The sequence below is a fragment of the Diadema antillarum genome, unplaced genomic scaffold (assembly GCF_040938485.1).
Source record: "Diadema antillarum isolate AM-2024a unplaced genomic scaffold, OU_Dant_1.0 seq00000599_RagTag, whole genome shotgun sequence".
Taxonomy (NCBI): domain Eukaryota; kingdom Metazoa; phylum Echinodermata; class Echinoidea; order Diadematoida; family Diadematidae; genus Diadema; species Diadema antillarum.
The window spans coordinates 71,648-88,485 of NW_027271529.1; the positions used below are offsets into that span (position 1 = coordinate 71,648).

The window sequence follows — 16,838 nt, forward strand, 5'->3', positions numbered from 1 at the left end:
TCAAAACTAGGCCTAGATGCATTTTTTCCGGAGCTGAGGCGGTGTTTGGTAATGTATGATGCCACTTTCTCCCATTAAAGAAGTGCCAACTCATACTGTACATGCAATTCAGCTCTGCGAGTTGTGGGAAAATGTCACAATTTACATCTAACATTCTGTTGTATGCAATAATGGGCACATATCTCCACACAGTGCACAATTCTTTTCGCTGCTCTCTACTCAGCCTACCAGATACTCAACTTGTCAGCTGCCAAATCAGTAGCAGAAGCAGCGAAGATGAAGGCAGATGTTTGAATATTTGCAAGGCATTTTATAGGTAATTGTTTTTCACCTGAATGGTGGCCAGATGTGTAACATTGACAAACATTATAACTATCTACCTTTGCTTCTGCCCGCAACAATGCAACGTGAGGTTAAAAACAAGTGCAAGACTTACTTAAAACTTTAATCAGATTCCATAATATCTAGGCGTGTTGCAGAGCATATTGAGCAATATTGATAGAAAAATTGATATTCTGGGGTCAGTCAAAGTGGTAAGGACAACCCAAGCAAATCATAGTAAGGCCAGCAGCTGTCACACACACATGGAAAAAGTGTGAAATTCATCCTTTGGTATCTCGGAGCAAGACAATACACACTGCAGTCAAGGTGTTTCTTGCAAGGATCTACACTTTAGGGATAGAAAATACTGTCAAACCTGCCTCAGTGATCACCTGTCTATAGCAGTCACCTGCCATATGTGGTCACTGAAAAATCTCCCCCTCCCCTTAAGAGAAAAGCCACATTAGCTACCTATTTATAAAGGCCACTTGTTAGGTCTCCCTTGGGTAGCTGCTATAGACAGGTTCGACTGTATTAACCCATTGAGGATGAACCGATTTTGCTATGACAAGCATTTCCCATAAAAAACCTGCCCGAGTATACTCGGGACTAGTCTTTAATGGGTTAATGTGCAAATGCTCACGATAGATGAACAGTTTCCTATCGACTGCAATTTGCCGGCAAATGACTTAAAAAACAGAATAGCAGGGAAAATTCCAGAAGTGCCGGTTAACTTAAGACACTACTATTCTGTCAGACCAAGAGTGACAAGGAAACAAAAAAAAAGACAAATATACTACTCAATCCTTTACATGTCAGGCATAAGGCTCTTAAACACGGAACAAACACAAACAGAAACAAGAATAAGAAAACCCACAAAGAAGGTCTCAAATTATCATCTAAAACTTGTGATGGTGAATGCCGACGCCTGGGCAGCCGAGTCTAAGTGCCACAGACAAGCCTGCAAGATCACGACTGCACGCTGGCTTTGGAAGAACCATCGGCATGCATCTTTCTGTGCTGGATGAGGCTGACATTCGCGATGCTGGGTGTTCTCTATATCAATTCCTCTATTTCGTTACTATTTTCTCTCCCTTGTTTATAGGCAAAGACATGCTCGGGCTTGGCATCGGTGCTCATGACATCGGAATTTACTCTGGACTGGGAAGACACTAGTACACAAGATCCCTGAGAGTTTAGCGTCTGTGGAAAGAAAAGAATGCAAGGAAAAGACAAAACAGAATAAAATAATAACATATATTCAAAGCCTGACTGGTTGGAACGATGGCACAAAAGGAAGACTGTGATTCAATCAGCATGCTCTTTGTTCAATATGATACAACCTCACAAACTCACTTCATCTGCCTTTATTTGATACATGACAATAGGGTAATAACATATCTGTTGCTGTAAGAACAAACCCTTCAAGAAGTTCAATGATTGCTCTGCAAAGCTGCTGTACTTGTTAAACATTGAGAACACAAATGTATGACACTGTAAAACATAAAACACTTGGCCCACGATGACAGAGAATCACAGGGTGCACACCATCTTATAAATGAAAGCAAATCTCACGTTCAATTCATCTTTGGTCCATAGCTAGACTCCTGTCACAGTCACTTCTAAAAAACAGGTAAAACAAACAACTAGCTACAGTATCTGCCCACCTTAGTTGTTTTTTTTTTTCCATATTGGGGCAATTACCCCCCAAGGGCAATTACCCAAAGCTAAATACTGGTTAGTGACAAGGTTAGAGTAAAGATTAGGTTTGGGTTAGATTTAGGGTTAGAGTTTGGGTTAGGATTAGGTTCAGGATTAGGATTAGGGTTAGGATTAGAGAAAGGGGAAGGGGAAGGGGTAATTGCCCAGGGGGCAATTGCCCTAGACCCGTTTTCTTCTCACTGCCCTCTAGACTGCTGCAACAGTCGCTTCAAAGAAATTATGTCACAATATCAAGATGAGAAAATATGCCTATGTACTCACCCTAGTAGTTTCCTTGCCTCGGGAGGTCTGTCTATCGAGACTATGATGAGCTTGCCATCCCTGAGACCGGCTAGTACATGGCTCTTGGTCGGAACCACTGACAGGCAGTGAATGGGCAGCTGTAGACGCATGGTGGTGATGACCTTTAACCTTTGCGAATAGAGAGAACAAGCAATAGATCAGTTTCATATCATGTTCAAATAAATTGAGACTTCTGTAACATCTGCTCAATCATCCTCCAGATGGAGGCTGATGATGAGAAAGACAATGTGAGGGAAATATACCTGGTATTCTCACTTATTACATACGGGCCACTCTCATTGGCTTTGAAACTCGCTTAGTTAGACATCTTTCAAATTTAGGGTGAAGGTTGACTAGCAATTTTTACCAATTTCACAAAAAAAAACTCACACGTCAGAGTGCAAAGTTTCTAACTTCACACGAAACTTCACAAAGTGTTAAGTAATGAGAACACACACAGCAGAAAAATCATAAAGTTACTCATGTGACTTTTAAATCCCTTCTTCCTTTAGTCCCTGCTGAACAAGTAAACCGGACATGTGCAATTCTTCTAGAAACTTCACAGTTTTTGTTGTTGTTGTCGGAGCTAACTTCACAAGTGTTTGTTGGAGTAATAAGGACATGCAGTGTTCAATCTTCGCGATTTGTCATGTCACATTTTTATCTTTGGGTGCGTTCGAGCGCTCTCCTAAAGCGAATTGTACCGTACCGTACCGTACCCGCGCCAGAGGAGTGCTCGAACGCTCCTAAAGTGTACCGTACCGTACTGTACCGAGCCAAAAGTGGACCACTTCTCGATGTGCTCCAAAAGCGTACCAAAAGCGTACCAAAAGTTCGCTGTAAAGCATGCGCGTATCATGTGCATACGTCACAATGCAAAGACATCATTCTCTTTGTTCGGCACAGCTGTAAGTAGTTCAAGCACCAGGTGCATGACATTCTTGCTACAAAAATGCGTGACCTTTTCTAAAAATAACTCGTGAGGTACGCTTTCTTGACTGAGCGCTCGAACGCTTCAAATCTGGCATGGTACAGTACGGTACGCTTTGGTTCAGATCGCTTTGGTTCGCTTTAGAGCGCTTGAACGCACCCTTTGTGATGAGAATGACCCTACAGGGAGGCAGACGTAAGCTATTGCAGACTTACTCAAATATTTTCCTGAAACAGAGGAACCCCCTGCTGTCAGCTGTCAGTAGGAAGTCATCCACAACCTCCATGTCAGTCAAGTAGCCCACGGTGGTCTCTGTAGTCAGGTGCTTGCCATTGATGGAGTACAGCTGAAGACTGCAGTGATCCTGAGAGAGTCAAGGGTCAAAGTTCAAAGGTCACAGGGAGGATAATCTAAAACATAGTAATCCTAACATAAATTAAGCACATCTTGAGGTGATGGAATAGCTCACTGGTTATCCAACTACCATACACTGTAGCTATCAAATACAAAAAAAGAAGAAAAAAAAGAAGAAGGAAGAAATGAACTAGATATGACCACGAATCTGAATTCCCTTTAATTTTAGTTTTTTTTTTTTCTTAAGCCCTTTGGAGCCAGAGGAAGTACTGATGTCGACAAGTCAATCAACACACAAAATAACTGCAAAGCATACACTTGCTGCATCACCACTGTTGTGAAAGAAGAGGCATACCTGCCCACCCAGATAGTGTAAAAATAAAGAATAAATGGGAGAAAATACTGCAAAATAGAAAAAAAAAACTGAAACTTTTACCAATCTCTCATATATGACAATTAGGAATTTTTCACAAAAGGAATACAAGGTTAAATAAAGGTGCCTTCTTTCAAGGGAAAAAAAAGAAAGGAGTATTCCTCTTTCATAGGACTAGTTGCAAGGTAAGCAAAGGCTAAGTATACTAAAGCATCCATAGTATCTTAACCACTTCCAAGGCTATCTACTCAACAGGTAAGTAAAACGAAAACAACAAAATCAAACAAACAAATAACAGTAACAAAACAGTTACTGACACCTCCATCCACACACTGGACTCACCTGCATGTGCTTGCTGGCCGCCGGCTGTCTGAGGTGGACAATGATCTGACCCTCTTCTGAGATAGCCAAGCAGGGGATGGAGAGGGGAGCGTTGGGGTCACACGGAGGCCGGAGGGTGCGCACGTAGTGACCTTTCAAGATGGTGTTGACAATGATGGTTCCATCCTGGGAGTTGGACGAAAATAGAAAAATAGCAAACAATTGGTGTTTTCATTCACATTTCAGGTTGCATAACTTGTGTCATTTGAGGACTAGAAGGGCAGCACATTCTATATTGTAAATTATGAGGCAGAAGAGTGTCTGCTTTGAAGATCAAACTGCTGTAATGTTGAAAAATGCATACTATTTTTCAATTGTACCTATAGTGCTAGTTATAGGTCACATGACTTGACTGTCAATATGCAGTATGTTTGTAGGAAGCAGAAAAATAAAATCCTTTACAAGTCTTTATTAATGAGTGTATGCAGGTGAAAATGCCACATGCTCCATCTTTTAGAATGATTTGAACTTTGCAAAGTTTGCTGGTCTGAAGATATTCAGGACTATAAGAAAACACCAAAATAATAACCTCCTTCACCACACATTCAGTGTACATCACTTTGAAGGGAAGGTATTGTTAAATTTGTTTCCAGAAAAATGGACGATATACATCCCTGAGGCTCTCCATCTTGAAGCTACCACTCAACATATCGTCTGTTGAGAATGAGAAGGGCGTTAAGTGGTCTTGAACACTATGGGTTTTGTGGCAACTTAACGCCCTTATCATTCTCAACCAACGATATTGTCTTTTTAGAGTCCCGATTAGCTTAATATCATGACAGCCATACACATAGCTAAGTTTATACAGTGCACTCCCATTATAACAAGCACAGTTATAATGAAATTTTGCTACAATGAGGTAAACATTGTTATCATCTATATGTCTTTATATACTTTATTTGTTTGGCTAAAAATGAAATTTTGATTAATGAAAGGAAACCGACAGTCTCAAGGACTTTGTTATAACAGGAGTCATCTGTATAGTTGTTACAATGTACCTTGGAGGCTGAGACTGCCATATCCAGCTGTGAGCTGAGCGCCACACACGTGACTTCGTCATCATGTCCGTACAGCGTCTGGACGGGCTTGTTGTTGATGCCGCTCGCCATGCCGTTCTGGTACGTCACCTCCCACACCATACACGTGGTGTCCCGCGACCCCGTGATCAGCTGCATGCCGCAGCTGTCCAGCGCCACGCAGGTGACGACGCCCATGTGCCGTGTGACGTGGCCGACCAGCCGTCCGCTGCTCTTCAGATTGAAGACGCGCAGGCTGTTGTCCCAGTGGCCACCGACGAAGAGGAGGCGGGCGTCGTGCGTCGCCACGAAGAGTCGCGAAGTGATGCTCAGGCCGGGCGCAAAGGGTCCACTCACCAGTTTGCGAGTCCTATTCATTCATAACAAGCAAATGTAAATTATTAATCATGAATTTCAAAATCATTCTTTTTTTTTCAATTTGCAATTCTCCAAAAGCAAGCTATGAAATGTCTCGTTTTCCTGGCTAAGTCTGGGTCATCGACTATAAGCTATCTTAAGGACATAGTATCGGTTGATGTCTCAAAATAATTTGGATTAGTTGCACAAAGCCTAGAAAATTATCATAAATAGATGAAACTTATTATTAAAATGTACCGCAATTAATACAGAAATGACAATTATGGACTGATGTAGGATTATTAAGTCTGAAACATGAAATTTTTCATTTTTGTCTTTACTTAGTTCTGTCTTTATTTCATAAAAAAGAATTCCACTCTTAACATGGTTCAAGAACTTTTCATCATTAAAACATAATGTCAATGTGGATAATGCAAGTGCTGAGAACACACATATTTGGTTTGTCTTAAAAAAAAAGATTTTTGTCTTCAGGTAAAAGGTCGACTAGTGGATAATTAACACTTACTTACATTTACTCATCAAATCAAGTCAGGAACACCCTAATTAACAAACTCACAACAATTCTTTTAACAAAGTCACACAAATAAGACAAAGCTTGTTGGCTGCCCACCAAAAGACAAGGGCCTATGGACCATGAATCATGACCGGGCACAGGGTATGTCTATGGGCAGCCAACAAGATCACATTTTATTTTTTCAACAGCAAGATGCACCTCCAGACCGGTAGAGCAAGTGGTGGGGGGGGGGGGGGGGGGGGGGGGAGGGCTTAAATCGATTGGGGTCGGATCATCATCAGCAAAAACTCCAGGAGCTCAACACATTGAAGGAAATTGATGGGAAACACACGACAACTGAAGTGTTCAAGTCCTGAGGTCAATTTCCCCTTGTCTATGCATACAGGATATCTATCTAACCAGTGGTATGGGAAACACAACGCAACTCTTGTGTCTATCATCCACTCCTTTGAATCGGATGAAATCTACATAGCAGCAGCAGCTGTCATTCATTGTCTGTAACTTATCAAAATGGCAGATGGATAGCTGAAGGCATTCATTTGTATGTGATATTAAAGCAATATAATGCACTTGAAGCATGCCACTGAGACCCTACTATTTCTTCCACTTAAATCGCTCTTCCAGAGATCCAAATTTCAAGAGAAGCACTCACTCAAAGTAGCATGAGCAAGTCAGCATGTAGTCTTACCATGCTACTTGCTAAACTAGATATATCGCTACGGCTACTGATATGCCTCCGCCATAATGCATGGTTCTCCTAATAGGTCTATAGTACAATGTCTTGACAATGTGTGATGACAGTTTCACACAATTGGCAAAATATTAAAATGACAGGTTTGACACAAATGTGCTGAATGTTCACTTTCCTAGAACTAGGTTCAATTGGATGAATGATTAAAATGTCAGAGTGCAGGTATTTGGGGAACTGATGATTTTTACTTGACTTTTGACCCTTTTATAAGTTTATGCATTGAGTAATTTTCAAGGTATTGAGAAAAAGTACAATTTCAGTATCAAATGGGAAAATAGCATTATCTAAACCTGGCCTTTGACCTTTGACCTCACAGTTCCAAAGAGAATCATTGTTAGGTTGAACATGCATAAATATGTAAGTTTCATGATGATACCTTGAGTTACTTTTGAGATATGGAGGAAAAAGTGCAATTTAGCACTTTCACTTGACCTTTTACCTTTTGACCTTTGACCTTTTGGCAAAAAACTTCCCCAAAGATATATATTGGGTAATACATGCCATATATCAAGTTAAAAAAAAAAAAAAAACCTTCAGGCATATTGCATTTTAAGGAAAGTAGTGATATTTTGAAGAGTTGACCTTGACCTTTGACCCCCCTGACCTTTGACCCATGACCCCAACTTCCCTAGATAATCACTGCCCATCAGTACAAGCATATATACTAAGTTCCACGAAGATACCTTGAACCATTTGCGAGATATGGAGAAAAACATGAAATTTCAATTTTTTTTCACAAAATAACCTGTGACCTTTGACCTTTGACCATGTGACCCTAAAATCCACGCAAAGTATTATCCCCCAAGGATATACCCTCATACCAAGTTTGATGTAAAACCACCACACGGTTCTTGAGATATCGACAAAAACAAAACGGGACGGACGGACGTACGGACGGACGGACGGACGGACGGACGACCTGAAAACATAATGCCTCCGGCCACTTCGTTGCGGAGGCATAAAAACGGTATATTATCATTCCTAAAAAAATGTGGCAGAGTTATCATGCAATCATGCAATCATGCAGTATGCTGTGTTTGATGCAGCCAACAAAAATTGCAATGCATGTACAATTTCTTATTAAACAAAAACAACTCCTATGATACCCTCCTTGAAGGGAGAACATAGCGGGGCAATCTCATGGAATATTCATAGCCACCCCCCATCTTATCACATCACCAAAATGAAAAACAATTCAAATCATGCAATGCTGTCATGGGCCATGCAAGACCTGAAAAACAGTCCGAGGCATATCAGAAGAAAGAGATAGCTTACTGGTAGATCTCAGGGACAGCCTTGACCAAAGACTAGTTACCTTCCTTTTTTTTAGCTTAAGTGTAGCCGCTCAAACATATGAGCAATACTATTCAAATAGTGCATGCTCTATCATGATTACTACCGGATTATCGAACGACAAATTTTATATTATCCCGAGTGCCATTTTCTTTCAAATCAAAAATATTTGCTTCAAAAACTTTTGTTTCACAAATATAACTGCATGAGGGATGATTTAGTATTTGGAGTTCTATAGTTCAATACTGGTGTATCAATAGAACATGCGCTAATTGTTTTAGTTGTTATTGTAAATAGATTGTTATTGTTTGACTGATTGTTATTGTAAATAGACCTCTTCATCTACATATTTAGTGTACATGCATTTTCCATTAGTCTAGGCCCTAGTAGATCTAGACTCTAATCCTGATTTCGTGCACACAGAGTATAAAGACAATCTTGCTTAAGTACAGCCGCCAAGTGCTCAGTAGACTTGCGTACAAACTACATACTTTCTGCGTCCTGTGATTTACGTATATGCTGAAAGGCTTTGCTTAGCCCTACATACCCCCAACTGCGTATTGTTTCTTCACCTTTACCCATCCCTTACATCAGTTTACCATGTAAGATGCCACACCCTCTTCTGACTACCAGAGTCTACCAGTAAGCATAGCCTGATGCATTCCGATACCAATCCTTGCATGCCAGTCCCATCATCCAAGCAAAGAGTGCAAGGGGAGAACAAGGATAAATGCGGAACTCCCTCTCCCCTTGTCCCTCTTCCCCTTTCCCCCCTTTCTTGCTCTACCTAAAGCCGGGCGGGCCCAACTCGCCCGACCCCCAGTAGGGGGCCGCTGCGGGCGGGCGGGGCCCGGAGAACTTGCTGAAGACCCGGGAGACGAGCCCCAGGGGCACGTACTTGGGGCTGAGGAGGGTGGAATCCCGGTCAAAGGTGAAGTAGTTCAGGATGTGCCTGTCGTAGGGTAGCCAGCTGTGAGTGCCGACGACGCCTCGCTGGGTCACCGTCACCTTGACGACCGCGAGAGGAGAGAAGATAATTGATGACATTTACCCATTTATACATGTCCCACATCCTTGACAACCATTCCCCCCCCCCCCCACAAAACACAACAACAACAAAGAACAGGGGGGACTCCAGGCCATTTACAATCTCCCATTGATGACGATGAATACTAGAAAGAAACTTTCAAATAGAAAACAAACAGACAATATATGACAAAATGAATATAGATTATAAGTCTCATAATGACATTGATAACAATGATGATCATAACAATCCTCCTCCTTCTCCTCATTATCATTACAATGTCATGCTTTTATTTACTCAGGGTAGCTTCTTTAATACTAGCGATGCTCTCTCAGAAGGCTCTGCCATTGATATTACTCCAGCATTGCCAGATAGCTTGGCACCTATCTATACACCTGTTTTAACAGGAACATAGTGGGGGGAAGCACCCACGAAAATGGATGTTTGCACTGGGCAGGGATTTGAACTGAGGGCCTTCCGTTTCAAGAGCCCAGAGCCTAAACCACTAGACCACAATGCTAGATACTACAACAGGCTTTCTTGGGGGATGTGCACTCACCATGGTATCCGGCATTCCCTGGTAGATGAAAGACTTGGCCTGGCTCTTGGGGACCCTCACATAAACGAGCGGGTCAAAATCAGAGGTGGAAGCCTGTGGAAACAATAATAGTACGATTAAAAGCAGTGGTACTAAAGGACAAGTTCACCTTCATAGACATGTGGGTTGAGTGAATGCAGCAATATTAGTAGAACACATCAATGAGAGTTTGAGGAAAATCGGACAATCCGTTCAAAAGTTATGAATTTTTGAAGTTTCTGCTCAGTCACGGCTAGATGAAAAGACTACTATAGCTTGTGATGTCACATGAGTACAATGATATAAAGAAAGAATAAAAAAAATTCAACATATTTCCATTTTTCTCGCATAACAAAAGAACACTCAACTTCTCTCTTTCAGAAGGCAGGGGGAATAATATTACCCTTAACATACGTCAGTAGCAAGTCGAAGAAATGTGCATTTTATTCAAAAAGTAAAGTTTTGTGAAATTCTCTTTTTATTCTCCTTATATAGTTGTACGCATGTGACATCATACATTGCAGTACTCTTCTCTTCCAGCAGTGACTGCGCAGATACTTAAAATATTCGTAACTTTTGAACGGATTGTTCAATTTTCCTCAAACTTTCACTAATATATTCTACTAATATTGCTGCATTCTCTCAATCCTTATGTATATGAAGGTGGACTTATCCTTTAAGCAAGTTGATTCCATTCTCAAACTAGAAAGGCACTCAGAAAGTGCAGACCTCCACCAAGCAACTCATTTTCACCCATACATGCACAATGAAAATTGCCCAGTTTCCCAGTATAGAAGCCTTTTGCTTACATCACCAACTTCCAGAGCACGCGCTTTAGTGCGAGTATGCAAACCTCAAATACGCGCAGCTTGAACTCCCAAGTTCATTGACCCTATCCAGCCAAAAGATTAAAAAATCCTTCAAAAATCCATAAAAAAGTACACATTTCCTTGACTTTTTACTAACATACAATTGTATGTTAAGGGTGATACTACTCCTCCTGCCTTCTGAAAGAGGCAAGTCGATTGTTCTTTAATTATGCGAGAAGAGTGAAAATCTGTTAAATTTGCTTTATATTTTCTCTATGTGGTTGTCTGCATGTGACATCACTAGCCGTAGTAGTCCTCTCATCCAACGATGGCGGCTATATTCACTCAATCCACATGTTTATGAAGGTGAACTTGTTTTTTAAGGCGCATGGCAATTGTAGTCAGTTACTTTATACAAGCAGGCCCCCTATCAAGGCAATACCCGTACATCTCTCTTGTGCGTCACTGTCAAATAAGGCTGGCCATTTCTTCAAGCTATGTTTAACACAGCAGCCATCTGCACTTTTCAGCTGTTATACACATACACTACACTGATTTGTATACACCAATACCTACATTCATAAATTCAGTTTATTTAAATATTTCTGTTCTGAGTTGATTATTGATTGTAATTTACATATGAAAACTAAATGTTATCACATTCGTCATTTCCTGGTGTTAATCAATTCTATGTCACATCTTGTTGTACCATATCAGGTAACACATGCGGAAAATGCAGAAATAAAGTCCTTTCTTATTTTAGGAAGTAAACCCTAAAACACTCTCCGGCTCACTTCAGGGGTGAAAAAGAGTGTAGTGAACTGAAAAAAGAACAAACAGACCACTCGCCTCAACAAAGAAGGCCTTGAGCTCGGTGAGGTGCTCAAAGATGTTGTGGAAGTTGGGCTGGCTGCGGATCAGCCCCTTGCCCTTGGCGCTCCCTTCCTCCACGGCCGAGGCCAGGCGGCGTTGGGGGTGGGGCTCCTTCAGCAGCTGGCAGGGCGTCTGGCCAAAGTTGTTGATCATCCCCTCCACAGCCCGCCGCTCCAAGTCATTCTTGATGGCGTCCAGGTCCACGGCGCCTACCGGTAAGAGCATCAAGGTGTAGAATCAGAGGAAGAAACCATGGGAGAAAAATGAGTCGGCCAACTTTGACTTAAAACAAGTCTAACTTAAAACCCAGAAATAGCTCTAAAAAGTTGAATACCATTAGCACATCACTTAGTGACAAGAATGGGGTAAAAATTAAACTAGTTATGGTCTGAAATAAGACTCATACAAAACTTGGAAATATCACATAAGGTGATGAATACTACTGCTACATCACTCTGTGAGAGGAAAAAAAATAGCCATGAATTACAGATGCCATGGTAAGATCCTGTCAGATATTTACAAAGAGGATATCTTGCACATCAATTAGTACCTCAGCATCACAACATGTAGCAAATTTCCTCTAAACTGAAAAAAAAAAAAAAAAAAAAATCTTTAAAAGATGCTTACTCTGCCCAGCATCTATGACCATTAAAAATGATTTTAAAGACAGTTGATCTCCTGGGTAACTAGGCCTCCAGATACACTGATGCACCAAATATGGCAATCAATGCGATGAGCTCACCTTCGTAGGTACAGTAGTAGAAGACATTGAGGGCTTCGACTGCAGCGGGTCCCTTCTGTTTGTGGCCAAAGATGAGATCAATCCACTCATGGAGGTGGCTAGACACATAGTCACTCTCCTGTCAGATAGAAAAATAGATATAAGTGTGAGATAGACAGATAAACTAAAATGGATACATAGATAAATATATAAATACATGAAAGAAGAAATATATCAATATATGTCAATAAAAATATAGACATAGATACAGATAGACAGGCAGCTAATAAGAAAGACAGAAAGGGAAACAGGCAGACAAACAGACAGATGGAAAAATAGGGGGATAAAAAGCATGTGAGAGAATGAGATTGCACACAAAATATACACAATTCACAGAGTTGCTTTGACAATGTCCTCTTCTGTTCAGAAATTAATTATTTCCTTACAAAACACATCAGTTTGCACCCCCTTTTAACAAAATGGAATTGTCTATCTCACCAAATTTGCATGGCAATATGTCATTGTAAGATAACAATTAAAAAGAAATATTACATTTGGTGCTCATTTTACATGTAGCAAAAAAAAACAACAACCCTTTAATATGGACACATTATCTGAGATTAGATAGACAATACCACATGCTTCTCAAAGCAGGGGGGATTTGAACCTTTTATACCATGCCTTCAGCGCAGCAATGCAACCATGGGGTCATGATAGATGTTACATATTTCTCCATATCAGAAAACAAAAACCTGAGAATGATCTGATAAAAGATTTCATTTATATTCTTTGTTTCCCAGTGGTCTGATGAATATTCAAAGCATTAATTGCCCCTAAATATACATGAATCCCTAAACTATGCATGAAGAGACAGTTGCTTCTTAGAGTGTCTTTCTTAACAATTTACGTTCAGATTTTACTGTGAACATTTTTATTAGATCAATGACTGTAAACTGTCTTGGCTTTTCATGTAGAGATATGTCCAGCATGCGTGTAAATATGACTATATATATATCCATTCCTAGCAAGTATAACATTAAACGTTGCTATTGACTGTAAGGTTGACGTCACTGCAAAGTTCAGAGGCAGACGATGTATCAACCAAATCTACAATCTGTCGGAGCTCTTTGACATTACTACAGCACCTGGAAAAACACACCATAACTGACAGGATTGATATTTAGTCTTGTCTGCTCACCAATGCTTGTCTGTGTTGGTAGATGAAATCTTCGGGGGACTTGGCCCAGTTTGGAAGGATGACGTCCTCCACTTTCTCCCCTGTCTGAAGGTGTCCCAAGTCAAAATCTGTCGCAAATTATAATGGTTGGACAAATATTTTGAGACAAAGGTGATGACTACAAACCACTGCATCAACAACATCAACAGAAAATCTGGGGATCTACAGTACTTGTCCGAACAAGAAACCTAATTTTCATCTGAATGTTCCTTAAAAATGGCAAGACTATGGAAAGTGAACGCTCATGTCAATGACAGGAGCAATAATGTAAAATGATGATGATGATGATGATGGTGATTGTGACAATGATGATGACTATGAAGATCATAATGATGATGATGATGAAGATGAGATTATGACAGTGGCGATGATGATGATGATGATGATGATGATGATGATGATGATGATGATGATAATGATGATGATGGTGATGGCAATAATGATGAAAAAGATGACCAAATGTTGATGGTAGAAATGATGATGATGATGATGATGATGATGATGATGATGATGATGATGATGATGATGATGATGATGATGATGATGATGATGATGATGATGATGATGAAGTTGATAACATGAGGACGGTAGTGATGATGATGGTGATGATAATGCCGATGATAATGACAATGACACAGATGTTGACAGTATTCAGCAATGCTGTTTGTGAGGGTGCCAACAATGAAGAAAGCCATGGCATCACACTCACCGTTAGCGTTGACAAGAAACTCTGGCAAGTAGAAGAATTCTGGGATGAGTTCCTTGACATCGTTTGGGTTCTCCATCAGAGTATCCCAGAGAGATGCTATAGAGTGAAACTGGCGATCAGCGCAGTCAAACCTGGCAAGAGAAAACGTATTTAAGTGACACTCTACTTTCAAGATCATGTAAACTGGAACTCCATGTTCAAGTTGACCCTAATTATTAGAGTTCAGTTTGCTTGGGGTCTGGAAATCAGGCTAAACTGACCAGAACAAAGATTTTTACAAGGTACTGAAATTAAATCTCAATGAAGGTTTGCAGAAATAAATGTTGTTGTTGTCGTGGTGGTTAAGAGGCATGTGATTCAAATTTGAATATTTGTGTCTTAATCTTAATCAAATTACATGTATCACAAAAACAATAACCCCCTCATTAAGAGTACTTTGTACTTATTTTATCTTATCTTTTAATTTGGGGAGCAGTTTTCTATCGTATGGTTGAGGCGGGGAGTAGTCTGCTATCATACAACTGAAAAAAGAAAAGAAATATAGTCTTGGTTCAAGGCAAAATGCTCTTACCTGCCACTCTGGAGCTGGATGTGGAGTGTTGTGAAAGGTTCCATGCGAACCAGATAGTGCATTACACCCGCCGCATTGGAGTAGTGGGTGCCGTAGTGGAACTTGTCAATAGTTCCCGATGGATCTTCAAAATTCTCATACCTAGAGAAAAAAAGATAAATAAACCAAGGGGTGCATCATTTCCAAGACACAGATAACCTTTGATGTCGCTTTCTTGCATTCAAAACAGAGGGCTACATTTCTTTTGAGACTTCCACTTAGAACCTATATTTCAAAAATTGTATGAATTGCTTTTGTTGCCTATCAATTTGACTTGCTGTAGAGAGAACTTTGTCAAGGCAAAAGCCTACACTCACATAATATCCCCACAGTAAAACTGTCAACAGAATATTGACAAGTCAGATGAACTGTAGTATACAAAATGCTCACTACCAGCAACTACACATTTCAGCAGCAAAAGGCAATGGGTGGACATTTATATCTAACCCTTAAAAAGTCTGCCAAGTACGTACAGCCTACAGGCTTGAATCCTGAGTTCAAAATTCAATTGAAATCTATCACTCATCAAAACTGGCTGCATCCACTATGCATTATTTTCATCTGTGCTGTTTGGCAAATCATATTCTTATCACAACAATGCCAAATTGCACAAGACCTATACTCACGTTAAGACAGATATAACCTATTGTGGAAAAAATAACAACAGCAATTCCCAACCATATCTAATCACACAATTTGATCTTACTTACATTTGATTAATGTATGTGAGAGAAAGAAGAAGGACTTGACCCTATGTGAGCTTTTGAGTGTCAATTGCTACAAAACGCTCCACAGCTGTGTACACACTGTTCCACTTTGCTAACACATTAAGGGCTAGCAGGTAAAATATCCTTACTTGCTCTTGACCTCCGCAATGTTCTTTGGATTGACAACACCGATCGGCTTGGAAAGGTCACGAAATACTTCCGGGTTATTCAGGTCGAGCTCCTCGGAGGTGTAGTCAGAGAGAATCCAGGGGAACTGACAAGAATAACAGTGAGAAAAATAGAAATGGAAATGAAAGGAAACAATCCCTTTTGTTATGGGTGAACATTGCCTATGAAATGACCACTTTTGATCAAAGTGATGGTGTCTCTTGAGACGAGATGAGATGAGATCACCAGAGCTACCCAACTGACTTGGTAGCGTTATTGCCTTTCAATCGAACGGCTGGGGATTGGGCGTGGGTTTAAATCCTAGTGAGTCTTACTGAGCAATGTTGTGTGTAATCACACCGTCCCCTCTGGTAAGAGGCAAAACACTCTTTCCCTCGGATAGGACAAAAAATGGAGGCCTCCTATGTGAGAGAGTCACAGCTCATGCTCGTAAAAGATCCTGCTTCATTCACTCATCGCAAGGAGCAGGATGCATAACCCGGTGAAGTGGTTCTCCCCCACGTACAGTACATACACCTGGACCCGATGGAAGACCAGCTAATACAGCTGAATATGGGCTATCAAGCCATCTTGTCAGACGGAAAAATCAAAACAAAATGAAATGAAAAAACAAAGATGAGTCTGTGAGACACGATGCCTACCACGGGGTACTGGCTGAGGTCATTGTAGGTCCGCCCCGCGATGGTGTTGAGTTGCATCAGGTAGTCAAAGTTGGAGATTTCCCTCTGGACCCACTTCTGGGTCAGACCCGAGGCCTTGAGCAGGTCTGCCGGGGACTTGGCCCCCGTGTAGTACAGATTGGGTGGCCGAAGTCCCAGGATGCGACTGTAGGCCTTGTTCCTGATCTTCAAATGGGGTGAAGGAATATTGTGAGAAAATCAATTCCTTTTGTTAATTTTCACTTTATGAAAAACATATATATATTTTAATACATGGAATAAGAACATACAGACTTATTAAGTTGGTGTTTTTAAAGAAATCATGTACACAGGTGTCTAAAATTAGTGTCATAAAGACATATATGACCACCCAGCTCAAAACCCACAAAAAGTTGCAGATTAGG

General features: G+C 40.6%; 1 protein-coding gene across 1 annotated transcript in view; it reads right to left on the reverse strand.

Annotated features, from left to right (window-relative positions):
- Positions 1–2,531: 2,531 nt before the first annotated feature.
- LOC139735806 (neurobeachin-like protein 1) overlaps positions 2,532–16,838 on the reverse strand; it is a 95,781-nt gene continuing 81,474 nt past the window's right edge. Inside the window, exons 38-50 of the mRNA XM_071646556.1 lie at positions 16,417–16,620; positions 15,736–15,860; positions 14,841–14,981; positions 14,270–14,400; positions 13,522–13,628; positions 12,345–12,462; positions 11,579–11,811; positions 9,903–9,995; positions 9,215–9,324; positions 5,363–5,750; positions 4,326–4,490; positions 3,472–3,620; positions 2,532–2,553 (exon numbers count right to left, since the gene is read on the reverse strand). Coding sequence (XP_071502657.1) covers positions 2,532–2,553; positions 3,472–3,620; positions 4,326–4,490; positions 5,363–5,750; positions 9,215–9,324; positions 9,903–9,995; positions 11,579–11,811; positions 12,345–12,462; positions 13,522–13,628; positions 14,270–14,400; positions 14,841–14,981; positions 15,736–15,860; positions 16,417–16,620 — 1,986 coding nt within the window. The remainder of the gene's footprint in view (positions 2,554–3,471; positions 3,621–4,325; positions 4,491–5,362; positions 5,751–9,214; positions 9,325–9,902; positions 9,996–11,578; positions 11,812–12,344; positions 12,463–13,521; positions 13,629–14,269; positions 14,401–14,840; positions 14,982–15,735; positions 15,861–16,416; positions 16,621–16,838) is intronic.